This window comes from Coregonus clupeaformis, unplaced genomic scaffold, assembly GCF_020615455.1.
Source record: "Coregonus clupeaformis isolate EN_2021a unplaced genomic scaffold, ASM2061545v1 scaf0920, whole genome shotgun sequence".
Taxonomy (NCBI): domain Eukaryota; kingdom Metazoa; phylum Chordata; class Actinopteri; order Salmoniformes; family Salmonidae; genus Coregonus; species Coregonus clupeaformis.
The window spans coordinates 117,094-142,605 of NW_025534374.1; the positions used below are offsets into that span (position 1 = coordinate 117,094).

A 25,512-nucleotide genomic window follows, 5' to 3' on the forward strand; every position below is an offset into this window, starting at 1 on the left:
AACACACTACGCCGCCAGGGACTCAAATCCTGCTGCGCCAGACGTGTCCCCCTGCTTAAGCCAGTACATGTCCAGGCCCGTCTGAAGTGTGCTAGAGTGCATTTGGATGATCCAGAAGAGGATTGGGAGAATGTCATATGGTCAGATGAAACCAAAATAGAACTTTTTGGTAAAAACTCAACTCGTCGTGTTTGGAGGACAAAGAATGCTGAGTTGCATCCAAAGAACACCATACCTACTGTGAAGCATGGGCGTGGAAACATCATGCTTTGGGGCTGTTTTTCTGCAAAGGGACCAGGACGACTGATCCGTGTAAAGGAAAGAATGAATGGGGCCATGTATCGTGAATTTTTAAGTGAAAACCTCCTTCCATCAGCAAGGGCATTGAAGATGAAACGTGGCTGGGTCTTTCAGCATGACAACGATCCCAAACACACCGCCCGGGCAACGAAGGAGTGGCTTCGTAAGAAGCATTTCAAGGTCCTGGAGTGGCCTAGCCAGTCTCCAGATCTCAACCCCATAGAAAATCTTTGGAGGGAGTTGAAAGTCCGTGTTGCCCAGCGACAGCCCCAAAACATCACTGCTCTAGAGGAGATCTGCATGGAGGAATGGGCCAAAATTGGGCCAGCAACAGTGTGTGAAAACCTTGTGAAGACTTACAGAAAACGTTTGACCTGTGTCATTGCCAACAAAGGGTATATAACAAAGTATTGAGAAACTTTTGTTATTGACCAAATACTTATTTTCCACCATAATTTGCAAATAAATTCATTAAAATCCTACAATGTGATTTTCTGGATTATTTTTTCTCATTTTGTCTGTCATAGTTGACGTGTACCTATGATGAAAATTACAGGCCTCTCTCATCTTTTTAAGTGGGAGAACTTGCACAATTGGTGGCTGACTAAATACTTTTTTTCCCCACTGTATATGTCTATTTTTTATTCATGGGAAAACTTGGGAACAGATTTCCTAAGTTCAACTAATGTTTTGCTGAATTCCTGGTGATTTTTGAGTCTTTTTTATTTTCTTCAACAACAAAGAAATTATATATATATATATATAAAATAAAAAAATAAAAAATCAGGCGGCCAAAGAAAATCCCTCGCTGACCGGTTTTTGTTGCCAACCCCTGTTTTATGGTGACAATAAAACAGCTGTATACTTTGGAAGTATTGGAATTAGGCCAAGAATCGAAAGGATATAGCAATGGCGAACTTGATCAAATGTAGGCCTATTTGGAGGTGTTGGCAGCAGAGGTGTAGTCATGCCTGGAGGAGTGGGTATACTAAAATTTTGCCAGAACATTTCCAAACGGCCTGCCCAGCTAAGGAAAGGCACCCTGTGTGAACAATTCTATGAGAAACAATGTACAGTGCAAGTAGGCTAACAGTCGCCCTACTATTGACACAGATAAATTAGGCAGTCAACTGAGTCAGAAATTCCAAGTTTTCAAAATTTTCCCAAAAAGTGACTATTTGTTTTTACAGAAATACAACAACAGTGTGTGTTCTAAGTCCATAACAATTCTTTAACCACATCAGGAGACCACTTTTGAGGTCTGTGAAATTTTTTAAAGAAATTTAGATTTTTGAGTGTAGCTGCCCTTTTTAATTCAAGTGTGAAGGCACCTAGCACTGTTGTTTGGTTAGCAGTGTTTCTGTTGTACACGAGATGGAGTTTGCTAAATAAATGGCCACTGGATTGATGCAAAGAATCATGATATCATTCTGCCAGGTAGGCTACTTTGTAGCTAGTTAACATTTAATAAAGAAGGTTTTTGGGAAAGCCTTTCCATCTACCAGAAGACGGTTAGGCCTAGCATTAACATCGCTATATTTTTCCTGTTCCTTAATTGTTTGTAACCTTGACGTTTTAGTTTATATCATGAGGCATGTCTTATCTTGCTTCAATGTAGCCTACAGCCAAAATCCCACCATAGAAACCTGGATGCAATTCTTTTTTTATAAAGACTTCCTCATATTCATTCTCCATTGTCTAGCACTTTCATTGTCTAGCAGCCAAAGGCAATATCCCAGTCATATTAGCAACCCATGATAGTTGTTACATCTTTAACCCCCCCTCTACATTTCTAACAGATATTTCCATCTCTTTCCATGAAACCGCTTGTAGGTCTACCGGCGTGTGTACAATAGTTTCTCAACATTTTAAGCTAAACAATCTGATCTGTTTCATCAGCCTTATTAATTAATATGTCATATACTTCCACTACACTACTTTGATACGTATCCGTTTGTCCACTGGGAGTCCAGGGGATTAAGAAGTGAGTATACGCAATGCCCACTGAAAAATAAGTGTGTATATGGCGTGAACCTGTGTATACCCTCCACTACACCACTGGTTGGGAGAATGTTTTCTTTCGCAGTATCTGACCGCAGTATCTGACCGACAAAATCAATTGCAAATTGTTGTGGACCTGTAAACATATCGTTTGAATTCAATACTGTTTTGTCTACTTGGGGAAAAAATTGAAAACTACAGTAGGCCTACTTACAGTGTAGCGTACACACTTCAATGCAAAAGATCAACCGTCTGTTCACCTGTTAAAATTCTACTGTATGTTATAAACCGCGCTCCCTTTCGGATAGAGCAATAAACTTGAAATTATAACAGCCAATCTAATAGGCCAAATGAAATGAGAGATGAACATGGCTACTTCGGGAATATGAACTCATGGCCAGAAAAGGTGAGGAATTTATTCTGCAATGGTTATGATATATGTATTATGTATTGTGTTTATAAATGAAATATGGTCTACTCGAGAAATGTGAAATTACAGTATTCAGACGTAGCCTAGACCTCAATGGAAAACGTGAACCGTCTGTTCCGCTGTTAAACTCCGCTTCGGATCCGATCGCATTGAGCAAAATACTGAAATAGAGAATAAAACCATCACAGTCAGAAAAGGCGAGGTGTTTATTCTGCAACAAATATAAATATATATTTTTTGCTCTTCTAACTAATGGTAAATTAACTATGCCTATGCATGGTCTAAAGGTGGCAGGAGGATAAGCACATTCTCACGTCAATTTTAGTTTTTATAAATGCCAACTTTTGCGTGAAAACTGGTGCAGTTGGGTCATATGTTATGTGTATGCTACGTTTTAAAATGAGGCCCCATGTGACCAGACTGTTTAAGGACTATTTGGGACTCTCTTCATTACCTTGTTTCTCACCCTGGTATCAAAGCGTTTCGTATTATTCTGTAAATAAATCAGAGTCACTCCATTTAGTGTGATATGTTGCGTTTCGTATGGTATGTATTTATGGTATGTATTCATTTGTGGATGTAGCTCAGTTGTAGCTCAGTTGGTAGAGCATGGCGTTTGCAACGCCAGGGTTGTGGGTTCGATTCCCACGGGGGGCCAGTATGGAAAACCCCCCCACAAAAAAACAATGTATGCACTCACTAACTGTAAATTGCTCTGGATAAGAGCGTCTGCTAAATGACTGAAATGTAAAATGTAATGTCCATTTCGTATGTTACGAGTTACAATTTATGTAATATGCTACGAATTTTTCAAAAAGTACAATATGTCACGAATTTACAAAACGTACAATATGTTGGAAATTGCAAAACCTATGAAATGTTACGAATTCCAATTTGTTGTGGCTAACGTTAGCTAGGTGGCTAGGTGGCTAACGCTAATGTTAGCTAGCTGGCTAATGTTAGCTAGGTTAGGGGTTAGGGTTAGGGGTTAGGGTTAAGGTTAGATGTTAGGTTAAAGGGTTAAGGTTATGGTTAGGGGAAGGGTTAGCTAAAAGGTTAAGGTTAGGGTTAGCGGAAGGGTACGCTAACATGCTAAATATTTGCAAAGTAGCTAAAAAGTAGTAAACAGTTGAAAAGTTGCTAATCCATGATGAAATTCCAATCATCTTTGGGTTGCTAGACGTTCACGTTATACGCACACCTATCCACCCCGACCAACCACCCTCCTTTCGTTTTTTGACTTGCATAACCTTCTGTCCTATGTAACCATACCACACCAAACACAACATAACGTACTAATTTGAACGTGACGTTTTTACATGTGCTATGTTACGTCTAGTCTATGAGACCAGGCTGTGTTTCTAGGCAACTGCCTGGCTGAATGTGTCTTCATGGATTTAGTTCAGGGAACTTGAAACAGGACTGTTGGGCAAACAACCAAGCCCTGTTGACCAAGGGGAGTGTGGAGACCTAGCCTACATCTTAAAGAGCACATGGATGTTGGGAACAAACCACGTATATATTCAAATACAGGATGAAAACTAAGTCAATATATTAAAACGAAAATTGCTTCCCATTCTTGACAGTGGTAAACAAATAGGCTACATAGACTAATATTTGCTGTAGGCCTACATCTACAATCATTCATATCCAGTTGTATAAAAAAAATACTTTATTTCAGAGTTCATCCACCATTCTTGAAATTCTCTCAAACAGGGCAATCCTGATCTGTCTGTAAACTACTGTGAACCAAATGATCAGTGTTGTTTATCATTCTCATCCTTGTGTAGTGTTGTCTCAGTGTCCGCATCTCAAATGGCACCCTATTCCCTATATAACGCCCTACTTTTTATCCCTTATATAGGGCACTACTTTTTATCACCTATATAATGCACTATTTTTGACCAGAGACTATATAGGGTGTCATTTGGGACTCATCCTCAGTCTCAGGCGTCTCAGTCTCACAAACGCTGACATCATTTTACAGTCAATGACAGGGGAAGTCGCATTTGTCTCTGCCTGCACCTTCCTGTCTGTGGCTTTTAGTCACCTCAAAACTCTGAGACTGTCGTCTTTGGTTGTGTTGTTTGAGCTGTGACTGAGTCTTTGGTTGTGTTGTTTGAGCTGTGACTGTGTCTTTGGTTGTGTTGTTTGAGCTGTGACTGAGTCTTTGGTTGTGTTGTTTGAGCTGTGACTGAGTCTTTGGTTGTGTTGTTTGAGCTGTGACTGTGTCTTTGGTTGTGTTGTTTGAGCTGTGACTGTGTCTTTGGTTGTGATATTTGAGCTGTGACTGTCTTGGTTGTGTTGTTTGAGTTGTGACTGTCTTTGGTTGTGTTGTTTGAGCTGTGACTGTGTCTTTGGTTGTGTTGTTTGAGCTGTGACTGTGTCATTGGTTGTGATGTTTGAGCTGTGACTGTCTTTGGTTGTGATGTTTGAGCTGTGACTGTGTCTTGGTTGTGTTGTTTGAGCTGTGACTTTGTCTTTGGTTGTGTTATTTGAGCTGTGACTGTGCATTGGTTGTGTTGTTTGAGTTGTGACTTTGTCTTTGGTTGTGTTGTTTGAGCTGTGACTTTGTCTTTGGTTGTGTTGTTTGAGCTGTGACTTTGTCTTTGGTTGTGTTGATTGAGCTGTGAATTTGTCTTGGTTGTGTTGTTTGCGCTGTGACTGTGTCTTTGGTTGTGTTGTTTGAGCTGTGACTTTGTCTTGGTTGTGTTGTTTGAGCTGTGACTTTGTCTTTGGTTGTGTTTTTTCTGTGACTTTGTCTTGGTTGTGTTGTTTGCGGTGTGACTGTGTCTTTGGTTGTGTTGTTTGAGCTGTGACTTTGTCTTGGTTGTGTCGTTTGAGCTGTGACTGTCCTGGTAGTGTTGTTTCAGCTGTGACTGTTTCTTTGGTTGTGTTGCTTGAGCTGTGACTGTCTTGGTTGTGTTGTTTGAGCTGTGACTGTGTCTTTTGTTGTGTTGTTTGAGCTGTGACTGTGTTTTTGGTTGTGTTGTTTGAGCTGTGACTTTGTCTTGGTTGTGTTGTTTGAGCTGTGACCATGTCTTTGGTTGTGTTGTTTGAGCTGTGACTTTGTCTTGGTTGTGTTGTTTGAGCTGTGACTGTGTCTTTGGTTGTGTTGTTTGAGCTATGACTGTGTCTTTGGTTATGTTGTTTGAGTTGTGACTGTGTCTTTGGTTGTGTTGTTTGAGCTGTGACTGTGTCTTTGGTTATGTTGTTTGAGTTGTGACTGTGTCTTTGGTTGTGTTGTTTGAGCTGTGACTGTGTCTTTGGTTGTGTTGTTTGAGCTGTGACTGTCTTGGTTGTGTTGTTTGAGCTGTGACTGTGTCTTTGGTTGTGTTGTTTGAGCTGTGACTTTTTCTTGGTTGTGTTGTTTGAGCTGTGACCGTGTCTTTGGTGGTGTTGTTTGAGCTGTGACTTTGTCTTGGTTGTGTTGTTTGAGCTGTGACTTAGTCTTGGTTGTGTTGTTTGAGCTGTGACTTAGTCTTGGTTGTGTTGTTTGAGCTGTGACTGTCCTGGTAGTTTTGTTTCAGCTGTGACTGTTTCTTTGGTTGTGTTGCTTGAGCTGTGACTGTCTTGGTTGTGTTGTTTGAGCTGTGACTTTGTCTTGGTTATGTTGTTTGAGCTGTGACTGCGTTTTCGGTTCTAGACTCTGAACGTCAGTAAGAAAAAACACACACTGTGTGCACAAAGGCCTTGAAATAATATGAGGGGTGCTTATGATAATGTGTTTCTTGCATATCCCAACTCCCCCCAAGACACCCACAGGGAATGGGGTCACGGCCAGGGACACCATTGACCAGCACCCATGGAGCATTGGGGTTAAGTGCCTTGGTCAAGGACACAGCGACAGATTTGTCATTTTGTCAGCTCCGAGATTGTAACCTCGAGGCTACCTGTCTTTCCCAGAGTGTTGTTTTCAATAACAGACAGGCCCAGGTTGGTGTAAGTCTCTCCATACGTCCAGAAGCTCTTGATGAGTGTAGAGGATGGTTGTGATAACAGCCATGTAGTGACAGCGGTCCTGGGCCTCAGCATAACCCTGAAAGAGGTTGTCAATCGGTGGGTTAGTAGGCCGAATGCCCAGGTGTCTCATACACAGTCCCAGATACACATCCTCTATGTAGATGGCTTTAACATGCCTGGACGCCTCCACCAGCTTCCCGGGGAGGTCTAAGGTGAAGACATAGCCAAGGCCCAGAGCATAAGGTGGGTATACTGGTTCAGGAAAAGCCTCATGAGGAAAGTACCATTTGGAGCTCGGGTCCCGAAGAACTGCAGCGCCACTTGCCACCATTCCAGTCATGTAGTTCTGCTTGGGAGAATGTAGAAGCAGCATGTAAACCAGGTTGTGCACGTTGAGGAACATGTCTGAGTCGATCTTCATGGCGTAGGAGGCGTTGGGGCAGCGAGAGCTCAGCCACTCCATCATCACCATGGTCTTGATGGTCAGGTTTTTGTAGCTGTCTATGAAGTCGCTCTGCAGCAGATCCTGGTGCTCTTTGCTCTCCTGCAGCACCTTCTCCTGGAGCTGCTCTGTCCTCTCTCCACTGGGAAGTCCCAGCAGGAAGAACAGATGCACCTTGTTGCCGAAAACCAGGTTCTGACTGCCCCAAGTACTGCGGACAGCATCACGAGCCTCCATGTTATAGGGCGCCACTGGCACCACCAGAACCAGGAAGGGGTTCTGCTCCTGGCATTTCTCCGGCTCATCCAGGATGAAGTGGTACTCTGATGGGTATTCTACATGGTACGGTCCTGGGGACACATATGGAACAGGAGCGGCCAGTCCAGTGGCCAGTGTTATTGATGGCCAGTCCTGAATGGATATTGTGTCCAGGTAATCTTCTAATTCAGCTTGTGGTTCAGCTTCAACATATACTGTAGGTGTGTCCTTGTTGTCTGGTGTTTCAGCTTCCGTATAATACGTTGATTCATCATTAGTAGTAGGACTGATGCTCTCGGATGACAGTTCGTCTTCCCTTGTAGGGTCTGGAGTCCTCCAGGAAGGGGGACGCTGGAAGGGATGGTTGGGGTAGTAGGGATGTTCCAGAAGGGCATAGTATATGACACACAGCAACACCAGTACCAGGAAGAACTTAGTGCACGTCCGCCAACGAGTGACCATTACCTCAGGATCTTTGTCACTAGGAAAAAAAAGAAAATGAAGGTAAATCGTAACTAACCAAAAACAAGCTCAGCAGTCTTTAATAGCAAGTCACTTTTGGATTTATGGTATGGTTATGGTTGTCACTCCTCTAAGGAGATTGATTAAATAGTATATTCACAGCAGAGTCAGTCCTCTAAGGAGATTGATTAAATTGTCTATTCACAGCAGAGTCAGTCCTCTAAGGAGATTGATTAAATTGTCTATTCACAGCAGAGTCAGTCCTCTAAGGAGATTGATTAAATAGTCTATTCACAGCAGAGTCAGTCCTCTAAGACTATGTATTAAATAGTCTATACACAGCAGAGTCAGTCCTCTAAGAAGATTAATTAAATTGTCTATTCACAGCAGATTCAGTCCTCTAAGAAGATTTATAAAATAGTCAATACACAGCAGAATCAGTCCTCTAAGAAGATGAGTTAAATAGTCTGTTCATAGTAAAGTGAGTGCTGATGATTTGAAGCAATTCTACAATCCTACAGTCAGAAAGAACACAGTATTCAGCTTGTAGATTGATAGATCAGACATTTTGCCAATCTATTTTGAAATCCCAAAACCTGTTAGTTTATGTAAGCATTATGTATTCAACAGCAAAGTTGGGTATTGTATATTTGTGCTGTAAGCATTTGAATTTAATTACTTCTACATCAATTATTACATTGTGTAGATCTTACCACTTAGAAGAAACTGTGTTCTCTGATATCTTTACATTTAGATGAACCGTGGTGATTCTCTAAAGCGTGGAAAAAAGGTAGAGTGGCTTGCGAAAGTATTCACCCGCCTTGGCATTTTTCCTATTTTGTTGCCTTACAACCTGGAATTAAAATTGATTATTGGGGGGTTTGTATCATTTGATTTACACAACATGCCTACCACTTTGAAGATGCAAAGTATTTTTTCTTGTGAAACAAACAAGAAACAAGACAAAAAAACGGAAAGCTTGAGCGTGCGTAGCTATTCACCTAATCTCAATTTTAGTCTCATCTGACCAGAGTACCTTCTTCCATATGTTTGGGGAGTATCCCACATGCCTTTTGGCGAACACCAAACGTGTTTGCTTATTTTTTTCTTAAGCAATGGCTTTTTTCTGGCCACTCTTCCGTAAAGCCCAGCTCTGTGGAGTGTACGGCTGAAAGTGGTCCTATGGACAGATACTCCAATCTCCGCTGTGGAGCTTTGCAGCTCCTTCAGGGTTTTCTTTGGTCTCTTTGTTGTCTCTCTGATTAATGCCCTCCTTGCCTGGTCCGTGAGTTTTGGTGGGCGGCCCTCTCTTGGCAGGTTTGTTGTGGTGCCATATTCTTTAAAAAAATTTATAATGGATTTAATGGTGCTCCGTGGGATGTTCAAAGTTTCTGATATTTTTTTATAACCCAACCCTGATCTGTACTTCTCCACAACTTTGTCCCTGATCTGTTTGGATAGCTCCTTGGTCTTCATGGTGCCGCTTGCTTGGTGGTGTCCCTTGCTTAGTGGTGTTGCAGACTCTGGGGCCTTTCAGAACAGGTGTATATGTACTGAGATCATGTGACAGATCATGCGACACTTAGATTACACACAGGTGGACTTTATTTAACTAATTATGTGACTTCTGAAGGTAATTGGTTTCACCAGATCTTATTTAGGGGCTTCATAGCAAAGGGGGTGAATACATATGCACACACCACTGCATTTATTTATTTTTTTGAATTTTTTGAAACAAGTACATTTTTTTCATTTCACTTCACCAATTTTGACTATTTTGCAATACATAAAATCCAAATAAAAATTCATTTAAATTACAGGTTGTAATGCAACAAAATAGGAAAAATGCCAAGGGGGATGAATACTTTTGCAAGGCACTGTATGTCTCATGTGATGCCGTGTGAAATTATCAAATGCTTCACTGTCAGATACAGACAGTGGTTTGTGGCTAGGCCATGTCGCGTCGGGAGGTTTCTAAATGTGTTCACAGCTTCCAGTTACTGTAGGAAGTGTCTAACTTGTTTTGGGTTGTTTTATCTTGCTTGACTACTTACATGTGAAAGTGCAGTGTTGCACAAACAGAAACACCAACAAACTTTGTATCACAATATAATCTGTAACATATCGTTTGTCTAATGCAACTGCAATATTATTAACTATTGTAGAACTATTGGATGACTTTGCATGGCTGTTTGGAAAGCAGTTTTCTCTGGGGATCAATATAATCTCTTCTCATCTGTCTCTTATCTCAATAATGAACAAAGACATGTACAGTTTTGAGGATCCAATCCCTTAAGGTGGTCACAGCTGGGGTTTCACGTCCATATGTAGTATAGACTACTTCCTTCATGTCTTTTGAGATCTTTGTATTTATTACCCTATTGACTTTCGATATGAGGCAAAAATAAATGCTTAGCTAACACACATTGCACAAGAGAGTTGTAATGATTAATTGGGTATTGCAATGAATTATTTACTCTGGTGAAGCACTGTGGTATGTCTCTGACACTGATTTCAAACCTGACACACACACACACACACACACACACACACACACACACACACACACACACAGTAATGAATACTCAGGGAGAAAAAGGTGTAGATTCACGCGCAGAGCACGGCAGGTGTTTATTTTGCCCTCGCAAAAGGCAGGAATCGTGGTCACAGGGTTAGGGTTAGGGTTAGGCCTCAGGCCCATAACCGGTCCTCAGGCCCATAACCTTCCCAGTACACTAGATAGTGGATGCGACCTCTCAGGCGTTTGGAATCAAGGATGGCCTGAATGGCGTAGGCAGGTTCCCCTCCGACGTCCAACGGTGGGGGCGCACTGCGGGTTGAGACTGGAGGATGAAGAGAACTGTAGGTGACCGGTTTTAACAGAGACACATGGAAGGACGAGGAGATCTTATACTGACGGGGTAACTGGAGGTGGTACGTGACAGGGTTGATGCGATGGGTTATCTTGAAGGGACAAATGAAGCGAGGACAGAACGTTTTGCAGGGAGGCAGAGCCGGATGTCTCTGGTAGAGAGCCAGACACGCTGTCCAGGCAAAGCATTTCTTGGTATTAGAGGCTTCCTGCAGATGCCGGTGAGCGGTCTCCCATACCCGCTCACTATGCCGAAACCAGTCGTCGACAGCTGGGACAGTACCAGGCTCCAGTCGTGTGGAGAGGCAGAACATTGTTGGCGGAGGTACTTCCCTATTTCTTGGTTCAGGCGTTCCGTCTGCCCGTTGGTCTGGGGATGGTACCCGGAGGAGAGGCTGAGGGCAACCCCCAGTCGGTCACAGAAGGCTTGCCACACCCGGGAGACAAACTGGGGCCCGCAGTCAGAGACAATGTCCTCCGGAATCCCATACAGACGGAACACCTGTTGGAACATACACTCAGCCAATTCCATGGCGTTAGGTAAATGAGGAAGAGGAACCAGACAACACATTTTTGAAAAACGGTCTACTATGACAAGGATGGTGGTGTTACCAGAGGATTAGGAAGATCTGTGATTAAGTCAACAGCTATGTGGGACCAGGGTCTGTGAGGGATTGGCAAAGGTTGAAGCTTACCGGAAGGGAGATGACGAGGGATTTTGGTTTGGGCACAGACTGGACAGGAGAGTATGTAATCCCAGATGTCGGATGCCAGTGAGGGCCACCAGAATTTACGGGCTAGAAGTTCGGTGGTTCGTTTAATGCCCGGATGTCCTGACCCAAAGGACGTGTGACACCATTGCATCAGTTGGTGTCTAACAGCTGCTGGTACGTAACTCTTCCCAGCTGGTGTCTCAGGAGGAGCCGGGTCAGAGGTCAGGGCTTCCTGTATGGCAGAGTGAACCTCCCACTGTACCGGTCCCATAATGCAAGAGGAAGGAAGAATGGGTGTAGGGTCTGAGTTACTGGTCGGAAGGTCAAACTGGCGGGAGAGAGCATCAGCTTTTACGTTTTTCTTTCCAGGGATGTAAGGAACATGAAAATGGAAGAGTGTGAAGAAGAGAGCCCAGCGGGCTTGTCTGGAGTTTAACCTCTTGGCCCCACTGATATATTCCAGATTACGATGATCTGTTAGGACGAGAAAGGGATTTTGTGTGCCCTCCAACCAGTGGCGCCACTCCTCGAGGGCCAGCTTGATGGCGAGGAGTTCTCTGTTCCCCACATCATAATTCCTGGAGAAGAAGGCACAGGGATGTGATTTTGGAGGTGTTCCCACCCGCTGAGAGAGTATGGCTCCTACACCTACTTTGGAGGCATCCACCTCCAGGGTGAAAGGAAGGGTCGGATCAGGTTGGCGAAGGACAGGAGCTGAGGTGAAGAGGCATTTCAAGTTGTTGAAAGCAGTCAGGGCGATATCAGTCCATTGAAGGGTCCGGGTCTTTTGGCTGGTAAGGGCAGTGAGGGGAGCGGCAGTAGAACTGAAGTTCCGAATGAACCGGCGACAGAAGTTGGAGAACGCAACGAAACGTTGGAGTTCCTTAACGGTGGTGGGGTTTGGGCCAGTTACTGACGGCGGTGACTTTGTTCTCATCCATGCTGACCCCTCCAGGTGTCAATACGAAACCGAGGAAGTTTACTGAGGTTGCATGGAAGGTGCTCTTTTCCGTTTTTCACATAAAGCTTATGGTCAAGCAGCCGTGGAAGAACCCATTGTACATGCTGTATGTGTTCCTTCAGGGAGTAAATCAGGACGTCATCAATGTAGACAATGAGAAAGCGGTTGATCATATCCTGGAAAACCTCGTTCATAGAGGATTGGAAGACGGCAGGGGCGTTAGTAAGGCCGTAGGGCATGACCAGGTATTCGTAGTGCCCTCGTGCGGTGATAAAGGCCGTCTTCCATTCGTTGCCCTCACGTATACGGACAAGGTTATAAGCACTCCGCAGGTCGAGTTTTGTATACAGTGAGGGAAAAAAGTATTTGATCCCCTGCTGATTTTGTACGTTTGCCCACTGACAAAGACATGATCAGTCTATAATTTTAATGGTAGGTTTATTTGAACAGTGAGAGACAGAATAACAACAAAAAAATCCAGAAAAACGCATGTCAAAAATGTTATAAATTGATTTGCATTTTAATGAGGGAAATAAGTATTTGACCCCTCTGCAAAACATGACTTAGTACTTGGTGGCAAAACCCTTGTTGGCAATCACAGAGGTCAGACGTTTCTTGTAGTTGGCCACCAGGTTTGCACACATCTCAGGAGGGATTTTGTCCCACTCCTCTTTGCAGATCTTCTCCAAGTCATTAAGGTTTCGAGGCTGATGTTTGGCAACTCGAACCTTCAGCTCCCTCCACAGATTTTCTATGGGATTAAGGTCTGGAGACTGGCTAGGCCACTCCAGGACTTTAATGTGCTTCTTCTTGAGCCACTCCTTTGTTGCCTTGGCTGTGTGTTTTGGGTCATTGACATGCTGGAATACCCATCCACGACCCATTTTCAATGCCCTGGCTGAGGGAAGGAGGTTCTCACCCAAGATTTGACGGTACATGGCCCCGTCTATCGTCCCTTTGATGCGGTGAAGTTGTCCTATCCCCTTAGCAGAAAAACACCCCCAAAGCATAATGTTTCCACCTCCATGTTTGACGGTGGGGATGGTGTTCTTGGGGTCATAGGCAGCATTCCTCCTCCTCCAAACACGGCGAGTTGAGTTGATGCCAAAGAGCTCCATTTTGGTCTCATCTGACCACAACATTTTCACCCAGTTCTCCTCTGAATCATTCAGATGTTCATTGGCAAACTTCAGACGGGCCTGTATATGTGCTTTCTTGAGCAGGGGGACCTTGCGGGCGTTGCAGGATTTCAGTCCTTCACGGCGTAGTGTGTTACCAATTGTTTTCTTGGTGACTATGGTCCCAGCTGCCTTGAGATCATTGACAAGATCCTCCCGTGTAGTTCTGGGCTGATTCCTCACCGTTCTCATGATCATTGCAACTCCACGAGGTGAGATCTTGCATGGAGCCCCAGGCCGAGGAAGATTGACAGTTTCTTCCATTTGCGAATAATCGAGGTTGTCACTTTCTCACCAAGCTGCTTGGCGATGGTCTTGTAGCCCATTCCAGCCTTGGCCATGGTGGAGAGTTTGGAATCTGATTGATTGATTGCTTCTGTGGACAGGTGTCTTTTATTCAGGTGACAAGCTGAGATTAGGAGCACTCCCTTTAAGAGTGTGCTCAGCTCGTTACCTGTATAAAAGACACCCGGGAGCCAGAAATCTTTCTGATTGAGAGAGGGTCAAATACTTATTTCCCTCATTAAAATGCAAATCAATTTATAACATTTTTGACATGCGTTTTTCTGGATTTTTTTGTTGTTATTCTGTCTCTCACTGTTCAAATAAACCTACCATTAAAATTATAGACTGATAATTTATTTGTCAGTGGGCAAACATACAAAATCAGCAGGGGATCAAATACTTTTTTCCCTCACTGTAAATGTTGGCGCGGCCCACTTGTTCAAGGGTCACTGGGATCAGAGGAAGAGGGAAACGGTTCTTGACTGTAACGTCATTCAGGGGACGGTAATCAATACATGGACGAAGACCACCGTCCTTTTTTTCCAACAAAGAAGAAGCTGGATGCAGCCGGGGAAGAAGAAGGACGAATGAAACGGTTTGAGTGCTTCATCAATGTAGTTCTCCATTGCCTCATTTTCCGGGATAGATAGGGGGTAAACGCGGCCCGTCGGTGGGGACACTCCAGGGAGTAAGTCAATAGCACAGTCCCCTGGGCGATGTGGTGGCAGAGTGGAGGCCTTGATTTTGCTGAAGACATTGCTGTACTGGGCGTATTCAGATCGTATGGTGGATGGCACTGCAGAGGCAGAGTCCTCAATGGTGGTGGCTCTGCAGGGTAGGCTGAGACTACTGGTGAAGCAGGTAGAAGGACCAGGGCAATAGTTCACCTTGTCGCCACGAGATGGCAGGGTCGTGATGACAAAGCCAGGGGTGTCCGAGGATGAGTGGCTGTTTTTGGGATGAGAGTTTCATGAGTTGAATGGTTTCGGTGTGGAAGACTCCAATCTGGAGGGTACCGCTCTGTGTCAGGTGCGTAATTAAGCCTGTGCCCAATGGCTGCCCGTCCAGGGCGTTAATCCTTAAGGGAGGGGTGACAGGTGTAAGATCAATGTCAAGCTCTTGTACTAGCTGGTGATCGATAAAACTACCTGCTGCTCCTGAATCTATCAAGCCCTCTACGTACTTCGTAACCCCCTTCACGGTTTTCAATACTGGGATGGAGAATTGCTTCTGGGAGATATTTAGAAATACAGACCCGCCTACCTGCATGGCAGCGGAGGGACCCTTCTCGTCTCTCCGTGGGGGGCGAACAGGGCAATGGCTGAGTAGATTATCTTTCCCTCCACAGTATAGGCAGAGCCCTTCTTGGATCCGCCTTTGATGTTCGATACATGGGAGAGGAGCATGACCCAACTGCATGGGCTCCGGAAGACTGGGATGACGGAATCATGGAAAGATACGTTTTTGGGTTCCTGGGTGGCAGAGTTCTTCGGCGGTCGGCGATGAGGTGGTCGATGGAGATGGACATACGAATGTATTGATTTAAATCCTGAAGGTCACCTCTACAGGCCAGCTCCGCCTGAAGTTCCCTGTTGAGCCCCTCTACGGTAGACGGTAAGTAAAGCAGCCTCACTCCATCCACTCCCTGCAGCCATGGTGCGGAACTCGAGGGCATACTCGGCAGCTGAATTGCGTCCTTGTCGAAGGCCTATGAGGAGGTCCCCTATAGGATGACCGGAAGGAGAGTGATCGAATACATCTTTGAAGAGGGTGTGGAAATGGGTCTCGGATCCGAGTTCTGTGCTGTTGGCAGTCCATATGGCGGTGGCCCAATCCAGGGCTTTGCCTGTGAGTAGAGACACAACAAAATCCACCCTGCTCTTGTCGGTGGCGAAGTTAGTGGGGTTGTGCTCGATGTATTTGCTGCATTGCATCAGAAATCCCTGACATTTCCCAGGTGAACCGTCATATTTTCCAGGCATGGATATGAATGGAGGAGGGCTATGGGTTACGATATCTGGCATCGGAGGAGTAGGGACAGGCTGGCGGAGAAGATGGCCGATTACCTCCATACGCTCCTCTTGCCGGGTTAGGCGCCATTGTAGCTCCGCTGAATCCATTACGTTTTTTGGTGTGAGGTATTCCAATGAATACTCAGGGAGAAAAAGGTGTAGATTCACGCGCAGAGCACGGCAGGTGTTTGTTTCGCCTTTGCAAAAGGCAGGAATCGTGGTCACAGGCAGGCAATGGTCATACACAGGTAGGCAAACAGGCAGGAGAATCAAAAACTAGGACTGAAGGCTAAAACTGGTTCTCACAAATGAGCTAGGAAAAGGCTTAGTAGAGTCAAAACAGACAATACCTCACAAGGCACAAACAGAATGAACTGAACTAAATAAGGAGCTGATGAGACCAGGTGAGTAACTAACACAGGTGAAATCAATGAACAAAAATGGAAGACAGGGCTACGTTCAAGAACACAAAGAAACAGGGCTACGTTCAAGAACACAAAGAAACAGGGCTACGTTCAAGAACACAAAGAAACAGGGCTACATGCAAGAACACAAGGTGAACTAAGAAAACAAATACAGAACACACACACACACACACACACACACACACACACACTACATAGCTTTGTCATGAAATTCATTGTTACAGAGGGCTTGAAATTGTATCCGTTAAATAACAATGTATATCTATACAGCACATTGTGTTAAATCACCTGTGGCAGGGGAAATCCCCACATACACCTCTCTCTCTCTCTCTCTCTCTCTCTCTCTCTCTCTCTCTCTCTCTCTCTCTCTCTCTCTCTCTCTCCACAGAAACACAGGGATAAGGTGATCCTTCTCCACCACACCCACAGAAACACAGGGATAAGGTGATCCTTCTCCACCACACCCACAGAAACACAGGGATAAGGTGATCCTTCTCCACCACACCCACAGAAACACAGGGATAAGGTGATCCTTCTCTACCACGCCCACAGAAACACAGGGATAAGGTGATCCTTCTCCACCACGCCCACAGAAACACAGGGATAAGGTGATCCTTCTCCACCACGCCCACAGAAACACAGGGATAAGGTGATCCTTCTCTACCACACCCACAGAAACACAGGGATAAGGTGATCCTTCTCCACCACACCCACAGAAACACAGGGATAAGGTGATCCTTCTCTACCACACCCACAGAAACACAGGGATAAGGTGATCCTTCTCCACCACACCCACAGAAACCCAACCTTTGAACTATTGTCAGCTGGAACATAATGTTATTGGTTACTTTCTGATGTTGCACAAGCAGGTTGCTTTACCCCCAAGTTGCTTTCCCCCCAGGTTGCTTTACCCCCAAGTTGCTTTCCCCCCAAGTTGCTTTACCCCCAGGTTGCTTTACCCCCAAGTTGCTTTACCCCCAAGTTGCTTTACCCCCAAGTTGCTTTACCCCCAAGTTGCTTTACCCCCAAGTTGCTTTACCCCCAAGTTGCTTTACCCCCAAGTTGCTTTACCCCCAAGTTGCTTTACCCCCAGGTTGCTTTCCCCCCAAGTTGCTTTCCCCCCAGGTTGCTTTACCCCCAAGTTGCTTTCCCCCAAGTTGCTTTCCCCCCAGGTTGCTTTCCCCCCAAGTTGCTTTCCCCCAGGTTGCTTTCCCCCAAGTTGCTTTCCCCCCAAGTTGCTTTCCCCCCAGGTTGCTTTACCCCCAAGTTGCTTTCCCCCCAAGTTGCTTTCCCCTCACTACTATCTTTGTAATGGTGTTATATCTATGTTGTAGACACTGCCATTAATACCAAATCTACTTTTATTATATTTTATAATGTTTTCCTAAAAAGGGGAAAGATAATAAATGTGGATTTGATTTTAAAGTTTCAAGTTTTATTAGTCATATTTTATTTATTTGGTCTTAAAGGCAGTGTCTAAAACACAGACACACTCCCCTACTTATTTATTTGGACAGCGAAGCAAAAACGTTTAATTTGGCTCTATGCTCCAGCATTTTGGATTTGAGATCAATTGTTTTATATGAGGCGACAGTAAAGAATGTCACCTTTTTATTTGAGGGTATTTTCGTACATAGTGTATTAAAGTAGTCGAAAGTTTAGTATTTTGGTCCCATATTCCTAGCGCACAATGACTACATTAAGCTTGTGTCTCTACACATTTGTTGGATGCATTTGATGTTGGTTTTTGTTGTGTTTCGGATGATCTTGTGGCCAATAGAGAGTCACTTTTATTGTAAATAAGAAGAGAATACGTTTCTGAACACTTCTTCATTCATGTGGATGCTACCATGATTACTGATAACCCTGAATTAATCCTGAATAATGATCAGTGAGAAAGTTACACAGGGTCAAAGATCCTACCCCCCAAGACATGCTAACCTCTCACCATTAGCAGTAACAGGGGAGGTTAGCATGTCTTGGGGGTATGATCTAACCTGTCACCATTAGCAATAACAGGGGAGGTTAGCATGTCTTGGGGGTATGATCTAACCTGTCACCATTAGCAATAACAGGGGAGGTTAGCATGTCTTGGGGGTATGATCTTTGCTCCTCTGTAACTTTAGAGACTAAATACATAAAGTGTGTTCATTCCTGAACGGTAAAACAGATATATATGAAAATACCCTCAAATAAAAAGGTGACATTCTTTACTGTCGCCTCATATAAAACAATTGATCTCATATCCAAAATGCTGGAGTATAGAGCCAAATTAAATGTTTCTGCTTTACTGTCTGAGTAAATATGTAGGGGAGTGTAATCACAATGACAATGACTATAGTTGCTGTATGACATTACATTATTCTCTAGACGTTTCAGAACATTCATTCTCGTTAGGATTGGAGGAAGAAAGAGGAAAATAATCCTTACCTCTGCTTGTATCCTCACTCAACCTCCCAGCGGTTATCTCCCATTGGCATCTGTAACCACAGACAGACTACAGACTGAGATACAGACCAATTGAGATCACACTTACCAAGACCCTGAATCCAAACACACAGACACATCCTTAGAGCGACAGACACATCCTTAGAGCGACAGACACATCCTTAGAGCGACAGACACATCCTTAGAGCGACAGACACATCCTTAGAGCGACAGACACATCCTTAGAGCGACAGACACATCCTTAGAGCGACATACACATGACCAGACAGTAGTAGAGAAGGACAGACACATGGACAGACAGTAGTAGAGAAGGACAGACACATGGCCAGACAGTAGTAGAGAATGACAGACACATGGCCAGACAGTAGTAGAGAATGACAGACACATGGCCAGACAGTAGTAGAGAAGGACAGACACATGGCCAGACAGTAGTAGAGAATGACAGACACATGGCCAGACGGTAGTAGAGAAGGACAGACACATGGCCAGACAGTAGTAGAGAATGACAGACACATGGCCAGACAGTAGTAGAGAAGGACAGACACATGGCCAGACAGTAGTAGAGAATGACAGACACATGGCCAGACAGTAGTAGAGAATGACAGACACATGGCCAAACAGTAGTAGAGAAGGACAGACACATGGACAGACAGTAGTAGAGAATGACAGACACATGGCCAGACAGTAGTAGAGAAGGACAGACACATGGCCAGACAGTAGTAGAGAATGACAGACACATGGCCAGACAGTAGTAAAGAATGACAGACACATGGCCAGACAGTAGTAGAGAAGGACAGACACATGGCCAGACAGTAATAGAGAATGACAGACACATGGCCAGACAGTAGTAGAGAAGGACAGACACATGGCCAGACAGTAGTAGAGAAAGACAGACACATGGCCAGACAGTAGTAGAGAATGACAGACACATGGCCAGAGAGTAGTAGAGAAGGAAGAACACATGGCCAGATAGTAGTAGAGAATGACAGACACATGGCAGACAGTAGTAGAGAAGGACAGACACATGGCCAGACAGTAGTAGAGAATGACAGACACATGGCCAGACAGTAGTAGAGAAGGACAGACACATGGCCAGACAGTAGTAGAGAAGGACAGACACATGGCCAGACAGTAGTAGAGAATGACAGACACATGGCCAGATAGTAGTAGAGAAAGACAGACACATGACCAGACAGTAGTAGAGAAGGACAGACACATGGCCAGACAGTAGTAGAGAATGACAGACACATGGCCAGACAGTAGTAGAGAAGGACAGACACATGGCCAGACAGTAGTAGAGAATGACAGACACATGGCCAGACAGTAGTAGAGAATGACAGACACATGGCCAGACAGTAGTAGAGAAGGACAAACACATGGCCAGACAGTAGTAGAGAATGACAGACACATGGCCAGACAGTAGTAGAGAAGGACAGACACATGGCCAGACAGTAGTAGAGAAAGACAGACACATGACCAGACAGTAGTAGAGAAGGACAGACACATGGCCAGACAGTAGTAGAGAATGACAGACACATGGCCAGACAGTAGTAGAGAAGGACAGACACATGGCCAGACAGTAGTAGAGAATGACAGACACATGGCCAGACAGTAGTAGAGAATGACAGACACATGGCCAGACAGTAGTAGAGAAGGACAGACACATGGCCAGACAGTAGTAGAGAAGGACAGACACATGGCCAGACAGTAGTAGAGAAGGACAGACACATGACCAGACAGTAGTAGAGAAGGACAGACACATGGCCAGACAGTAGTAGAGAAGGACAGACACATGGCCAGACAGTAGTAGAGGATGACAGACACATGGCCAGACAGTAGTAGAGAAGGACAGACACATGGCCAGACAGTAGTAGAGAATGACAGACACATGGCCAGACAGTAGTAGAGAATGACAGACACATGGCCAGACAGTAGTAGAGAAGGACAGACACATGGCCAGACAGTAGTAGAGAAGGACAGACACATGGCCAGACAGTAGTAGAGAAGGACAGACACATGGCTAGACAGTAGTAGAGAATGACAGACACATGGCCAGACAGTAGTAGAGAAGGACAGACACATGGCCAGACAGTAGTAGAGAATGACAGACACATGGCCAGACAGTAGTAGAGAAGGACAGACACATGGCCAGACAGTAGTAGAGAAGGACAGACACATGGCCAGACAGTAGTAGAGAATGACAGACACATGGCCAGACAGTAGTCGAGAAGGACAGACACATGGCCAGACAGTAGTAGAGAAAGACAGACACATGACCAGACAGTAGTAGAGAAGGACAGACACATGGCTATACAGTAGTAGAGAATGACAGACACATGGCCAGACAGTAGTAGAGAAGGACAGACACATGGCCAGACAGTAGTAGAGAATGACAGACACATGGCCAGACAGTAGTAGAGAATGACAGACACATGGCCAGACAGTAGTAGAGAAGGACAGACACATGGCCAGACAGTAATAGAGAATGACAGACACATGGCCAGACAGTAGTAGAGAAGGACAGACACATGGCCAGACAGTAGTAGAGAAAGACAGACACATGGCCAGACAGTAGTAGAGAATGACAGACACATGGCCAGAGAGTAGTAGAGAAGGAAGAACACATGGCCAGATAGTAGTAGAGAATGACAGACACATGGCAGACAGTAGTAGAGAAGGACAGACACATGGCCAGACAGTAGTAGAGAATGACAGACACATGGCCAGACAGTAGTAGAGAAGGACATACACATGGCCAGACAGTAGTAGAGAAGGACAGACACATGGCCAGACAGTAGTAGAGAATGACAGACACATGGCCAGATAGTAGTAGAGAAGGACAGACACATGGCCAGACAGTAGTAGAGAAAGACAGACACATGGCCAGACAGTAGTAGAGAATGACAGACACATGGCCAGACAGTAGTAGAGAAGGACAGACACATGGCCAGACAGTAGTAGAGAAAGACAGACACATGGCCAGACAGTAGTAGAGAAGGACAGACACATGGCCAGACAGTAGTAGAGAAGGACAGACACATGGCCAGACAGTAGTAGAGAATGACAGACACATGGCCAGACAGTAGTAGAGAATGACAGACACATGGCCAGACAGTAGTAGAGAAGGACAGACACATGGCCAGACAGTAGTAGAGAAGGACAGACACATGGCCAGACAGTAGTAGAGAAGGACAGACACATGACCAGACAGTAGTAGAGAAGGACAGACACATGGCCAGACAGTAGTAGAGAATGACAGACACATGGCCAGACAGTAGTAGAGAAGGACAGACACATGGCCAGACAGTAGTAGAGAATGACAGACACATGGCCAGACAGTAGTAGAGAATGACAGACACATGGCCAGACAGTAGTAGAGAAGGACAGACACATGGCCAGACAGTAGTAGAGAAGGACAGACACATGGCCAGACAGTAGTAGAGAAGGACAGACACATGACCAGACAGTAGTAGAGAAGGACAGACACATGGCCAGACAGTAGTAGAGGATGACAGACACATGGCCAGACAGTAGTAGAGAAGGACAGACACATGGCCAGACAGTAGTAGAGAAAGACAGACACATGGCCAGACAGTAGTAGAGAATGACAGACACATGGCCAGACAGTAGTAGAGAAGGACAGACACATGGCCAGACAGTAGTAGAGAAGGACAGACACATGACCAGACAGTAGTAGAGAAGGACAGACACATGGCCAGACAGTAGTAGAGAAGGACAGACACATGGCCAGACAGTAGTAGAGAAGGACAGACACATGGCTAGACAGTAGTAGAGAATGACAGACACATGGCCAGACAGTAGTAGAGAAGGACAGACACATGTCCAGACAGTAGTAGAGAATGACAGACACATGGCCAGACAGTAGTAGAGAATGACAGACACATGGCCAGACAGTAGTAGAGAAGGACAGACACATGGCCAGACAGTAGTAGAGAATGACAGACACATGGCCAGACAGTAGTCGAGAAGGACAGACACATGGCCAGACAGTAGTAGAGAAAGACAGACACATGACCAGACAGTAGTAGAGAAGGACAGACACATGGCTAGACAGTAGTAGAGAATGACAGACACATGGCCAGACAGTAGTAGAGAAGGACAGACACGTGGCCAGACAGTAGTAGAGAATGACAGACACATGGCCAGACAGTAGTAGAGAATGACAGACACATGGCCAGACAGTAGTAGAGAAGGACAGACACATGGCCAGACAGTAGTAGAGAAGGACAGACACATGACCAGACAGTAGTAGAGAAGGACAGACACATGGCCAGACAGTAGTAGAGAAGTACAGACACATGGCCAGACAGTAGTAGAGAAAGACATACACATGGCCAGACAGTAGTAGAGAATGACAGACACATGGCCAGACAGTAGTAGAGAAGGACAGACACATGGCCAGACAGTAGTAGAGAAAGACAGACACATGGCCAGACAGTAGTAGAGAATGACAGACACATGGCCAGACAGTAGTAGAGAAGGACAGACACATGGCCAGACAGTAGTAGAGAAGGACAGACACATGGCCAGACAGTAGTAGAGAATGACAGACACATGGCCAGACAGTAGTAGAGAAGGCAGACACATGACCAGACAGTAGTAGAGAAGTACAGACACATGGCCAGACAGTAGTAGAGAAGGACAGACACATGGCCAGACAGTAGTAGAGAATGACAGACACATGGCCAGACAGTAGTAGAGAAAGACAGACACATGGCCAGACAGTAGTAGAGAAGGACAGACACATGACCAGACAGTAGTAGAGAAGGACAGACACATGGCCAGACAGTAGTAGAGAAGTACAGACACATGGCCAGACAGTAGTAGAGAATGACAGACACATGGCCAGACAGTAGTAGCAGTATTAGAGTCACTGTGATATTTGAAGATGAATAAAAAGGAAAGACAGAACCAGACCCAGAGAGAGTCAGGGGATCAGAGAGAGACCCAGACACACAGAACCAGACCCAGAGAGAGTCAGGGGATCAGAGAGACACCCAGACACACAGAACCAGACCCATAGAGAGTCAGGGGATCAGAGAGACACCCAGACACCCAGAACCAGACCCAGAGAGAGTCAGGGGATCAGAGAGAGACCCAGACACACAGAACCAGACCCAGAGAGAGTCAGGGGATCAGAGAGAGACCCAGACACACAGAACCAGACCCAGAGAGAGTCAGGGGATCAGAGAGAGACCCAGACACACAGAACCAGACCCAGAGAGAGTCAGGGTATCAGAGAGAGACCCAGACACACAGAACCAGACCCAGAGAGAGTCAGGGGATCAGAGAGAGACCCAGACACACAGAACCAGACCCAGAGAGAGTCAGGGGATCAGAGAGAGACCCAGACACACAGAACCAGACCCAGAGAGAGTCAGGGGATCAGAGAGAGACCCAGACACACAGAACCAGACCCAGAGAGAGTCAGGGGATCAGAGAGAGACCCAGACACACAGAACCAGACCCAGAGAGAGTCAGGGGATCAGAGAGACACCCAGACACACAGAACCAGACCAAGAGAGAGTCAGGGGATCAGAGAGAGACCCAGACACACAGAACCAGACCCAGAGAGAATCAGGGGATCAGAGAGAGACCCAGTAGTAGATACACACAGCGTCACACACACAGACACACAGACAGACAGACAGACAGACAGACAGACAGACAGACAGACAGACAGACAGACAGAAACACACAGCGTCACACACACGCGACTGGACTAAACACTGACAGCGCTCACTAAGCCATCTGTGCAAAGAAATGCATCCCAAATGGCACCCTGTTCCCAATCTAGTGCACTACTTTTGACCAGAGCCCAGGCTCAAATGTAGCGCACTATAGGTAGTAGGATCCATTTTGGGACGCAGACAAAGAATTCGTTCAGAGATAATGGAGGTGGTTCTGTTGAGTGAATGACTGATACCTGAGGGTTGAACTGAGGATGAGTTAAAGGGAAAGAAGCAACGAGACTGTGGTCTCCGTAAACTGATGTAGCCACGGTTTCCTCAGTATCCGACAGTATCTGACTTGAACTGTCAGTGGGCTAGTGTTTATGTTCCTCACCCCAGGTCCGGTATAGCTTAACTCAGTGCAGGCTTTTGTTTCAGCCCAGGACTAAAACACCTGATTCTGTACAATGAACCAACCATCAAAGATCTTGTTCAGCTGAATATGATGGCATTAGCGCTAGGCATGCCGAAACCCTGGCTCTCCAGGACCGTAAGTGAAGAACAATCACCATCTAAAATGTATTTATTTCACCGTTCCTCTGGGCGTCATCGGGTGAATCCATATTATACATCTAGAATTAGAAATACATAGTGCAACTCACCAGTCCAGCCAGTCATTAATGTCCATCTCACATCCAGGAAGTTGCTGTAGGTCGCTCTGGATGAGAGCGTCTGCTAAATGACCAGAATGTAAATGCGGTGGCCAACAGTCAGTTGCATCTGTCTGTCAAGACCTTTAGTTGGGTTACGGTGACACATCAGCTCTTGTTCTACACTAAGAGGAGGATATTGCGTAATGGGGAAGTGTCAAGTCCCTATGCAAAAGTGTCAGTCCATGTGGGCTGTCATTGTGGTCAGGTTTGTACAGGCCAATAATAACCTGAGAGCCTGTAGTGGAATACAACGCAAATCTCTTTATTTATTCACACTAAGAACTAAGTACTCAACTCAGCCCACAAAGTCAATCTGATGTCTTTTACCATTCATGTTCAGCAGAGAAGTCAGAGAG

The 25,512-nt window shown here is 45.2% G+C and overlaps 1 protein-coding gene across 1 annotated transcript; it reads right to left on the minus strand.

The window, feature by feature from the left end:
- Positions 1-6,579: 6,579 nt before the first annotated feature.
- Positions 6,580-7,856, minus strand: LOC121583608 (beta-1,3-galactosyltransferase 1-like). The gene has a single exon (XM_045217112.1). The coding sequence runs from the start codon at positions 7,854-7,856 to the stop codon at positions 6,648-6,650; it is 1,209 nt and encodes a 402-aa protein (XP_045073047.1). The 3' UTR covers positions 6,580-6,647.
- Positions 7,857-25,512: the final 17,656 nt, after the last annotated feature.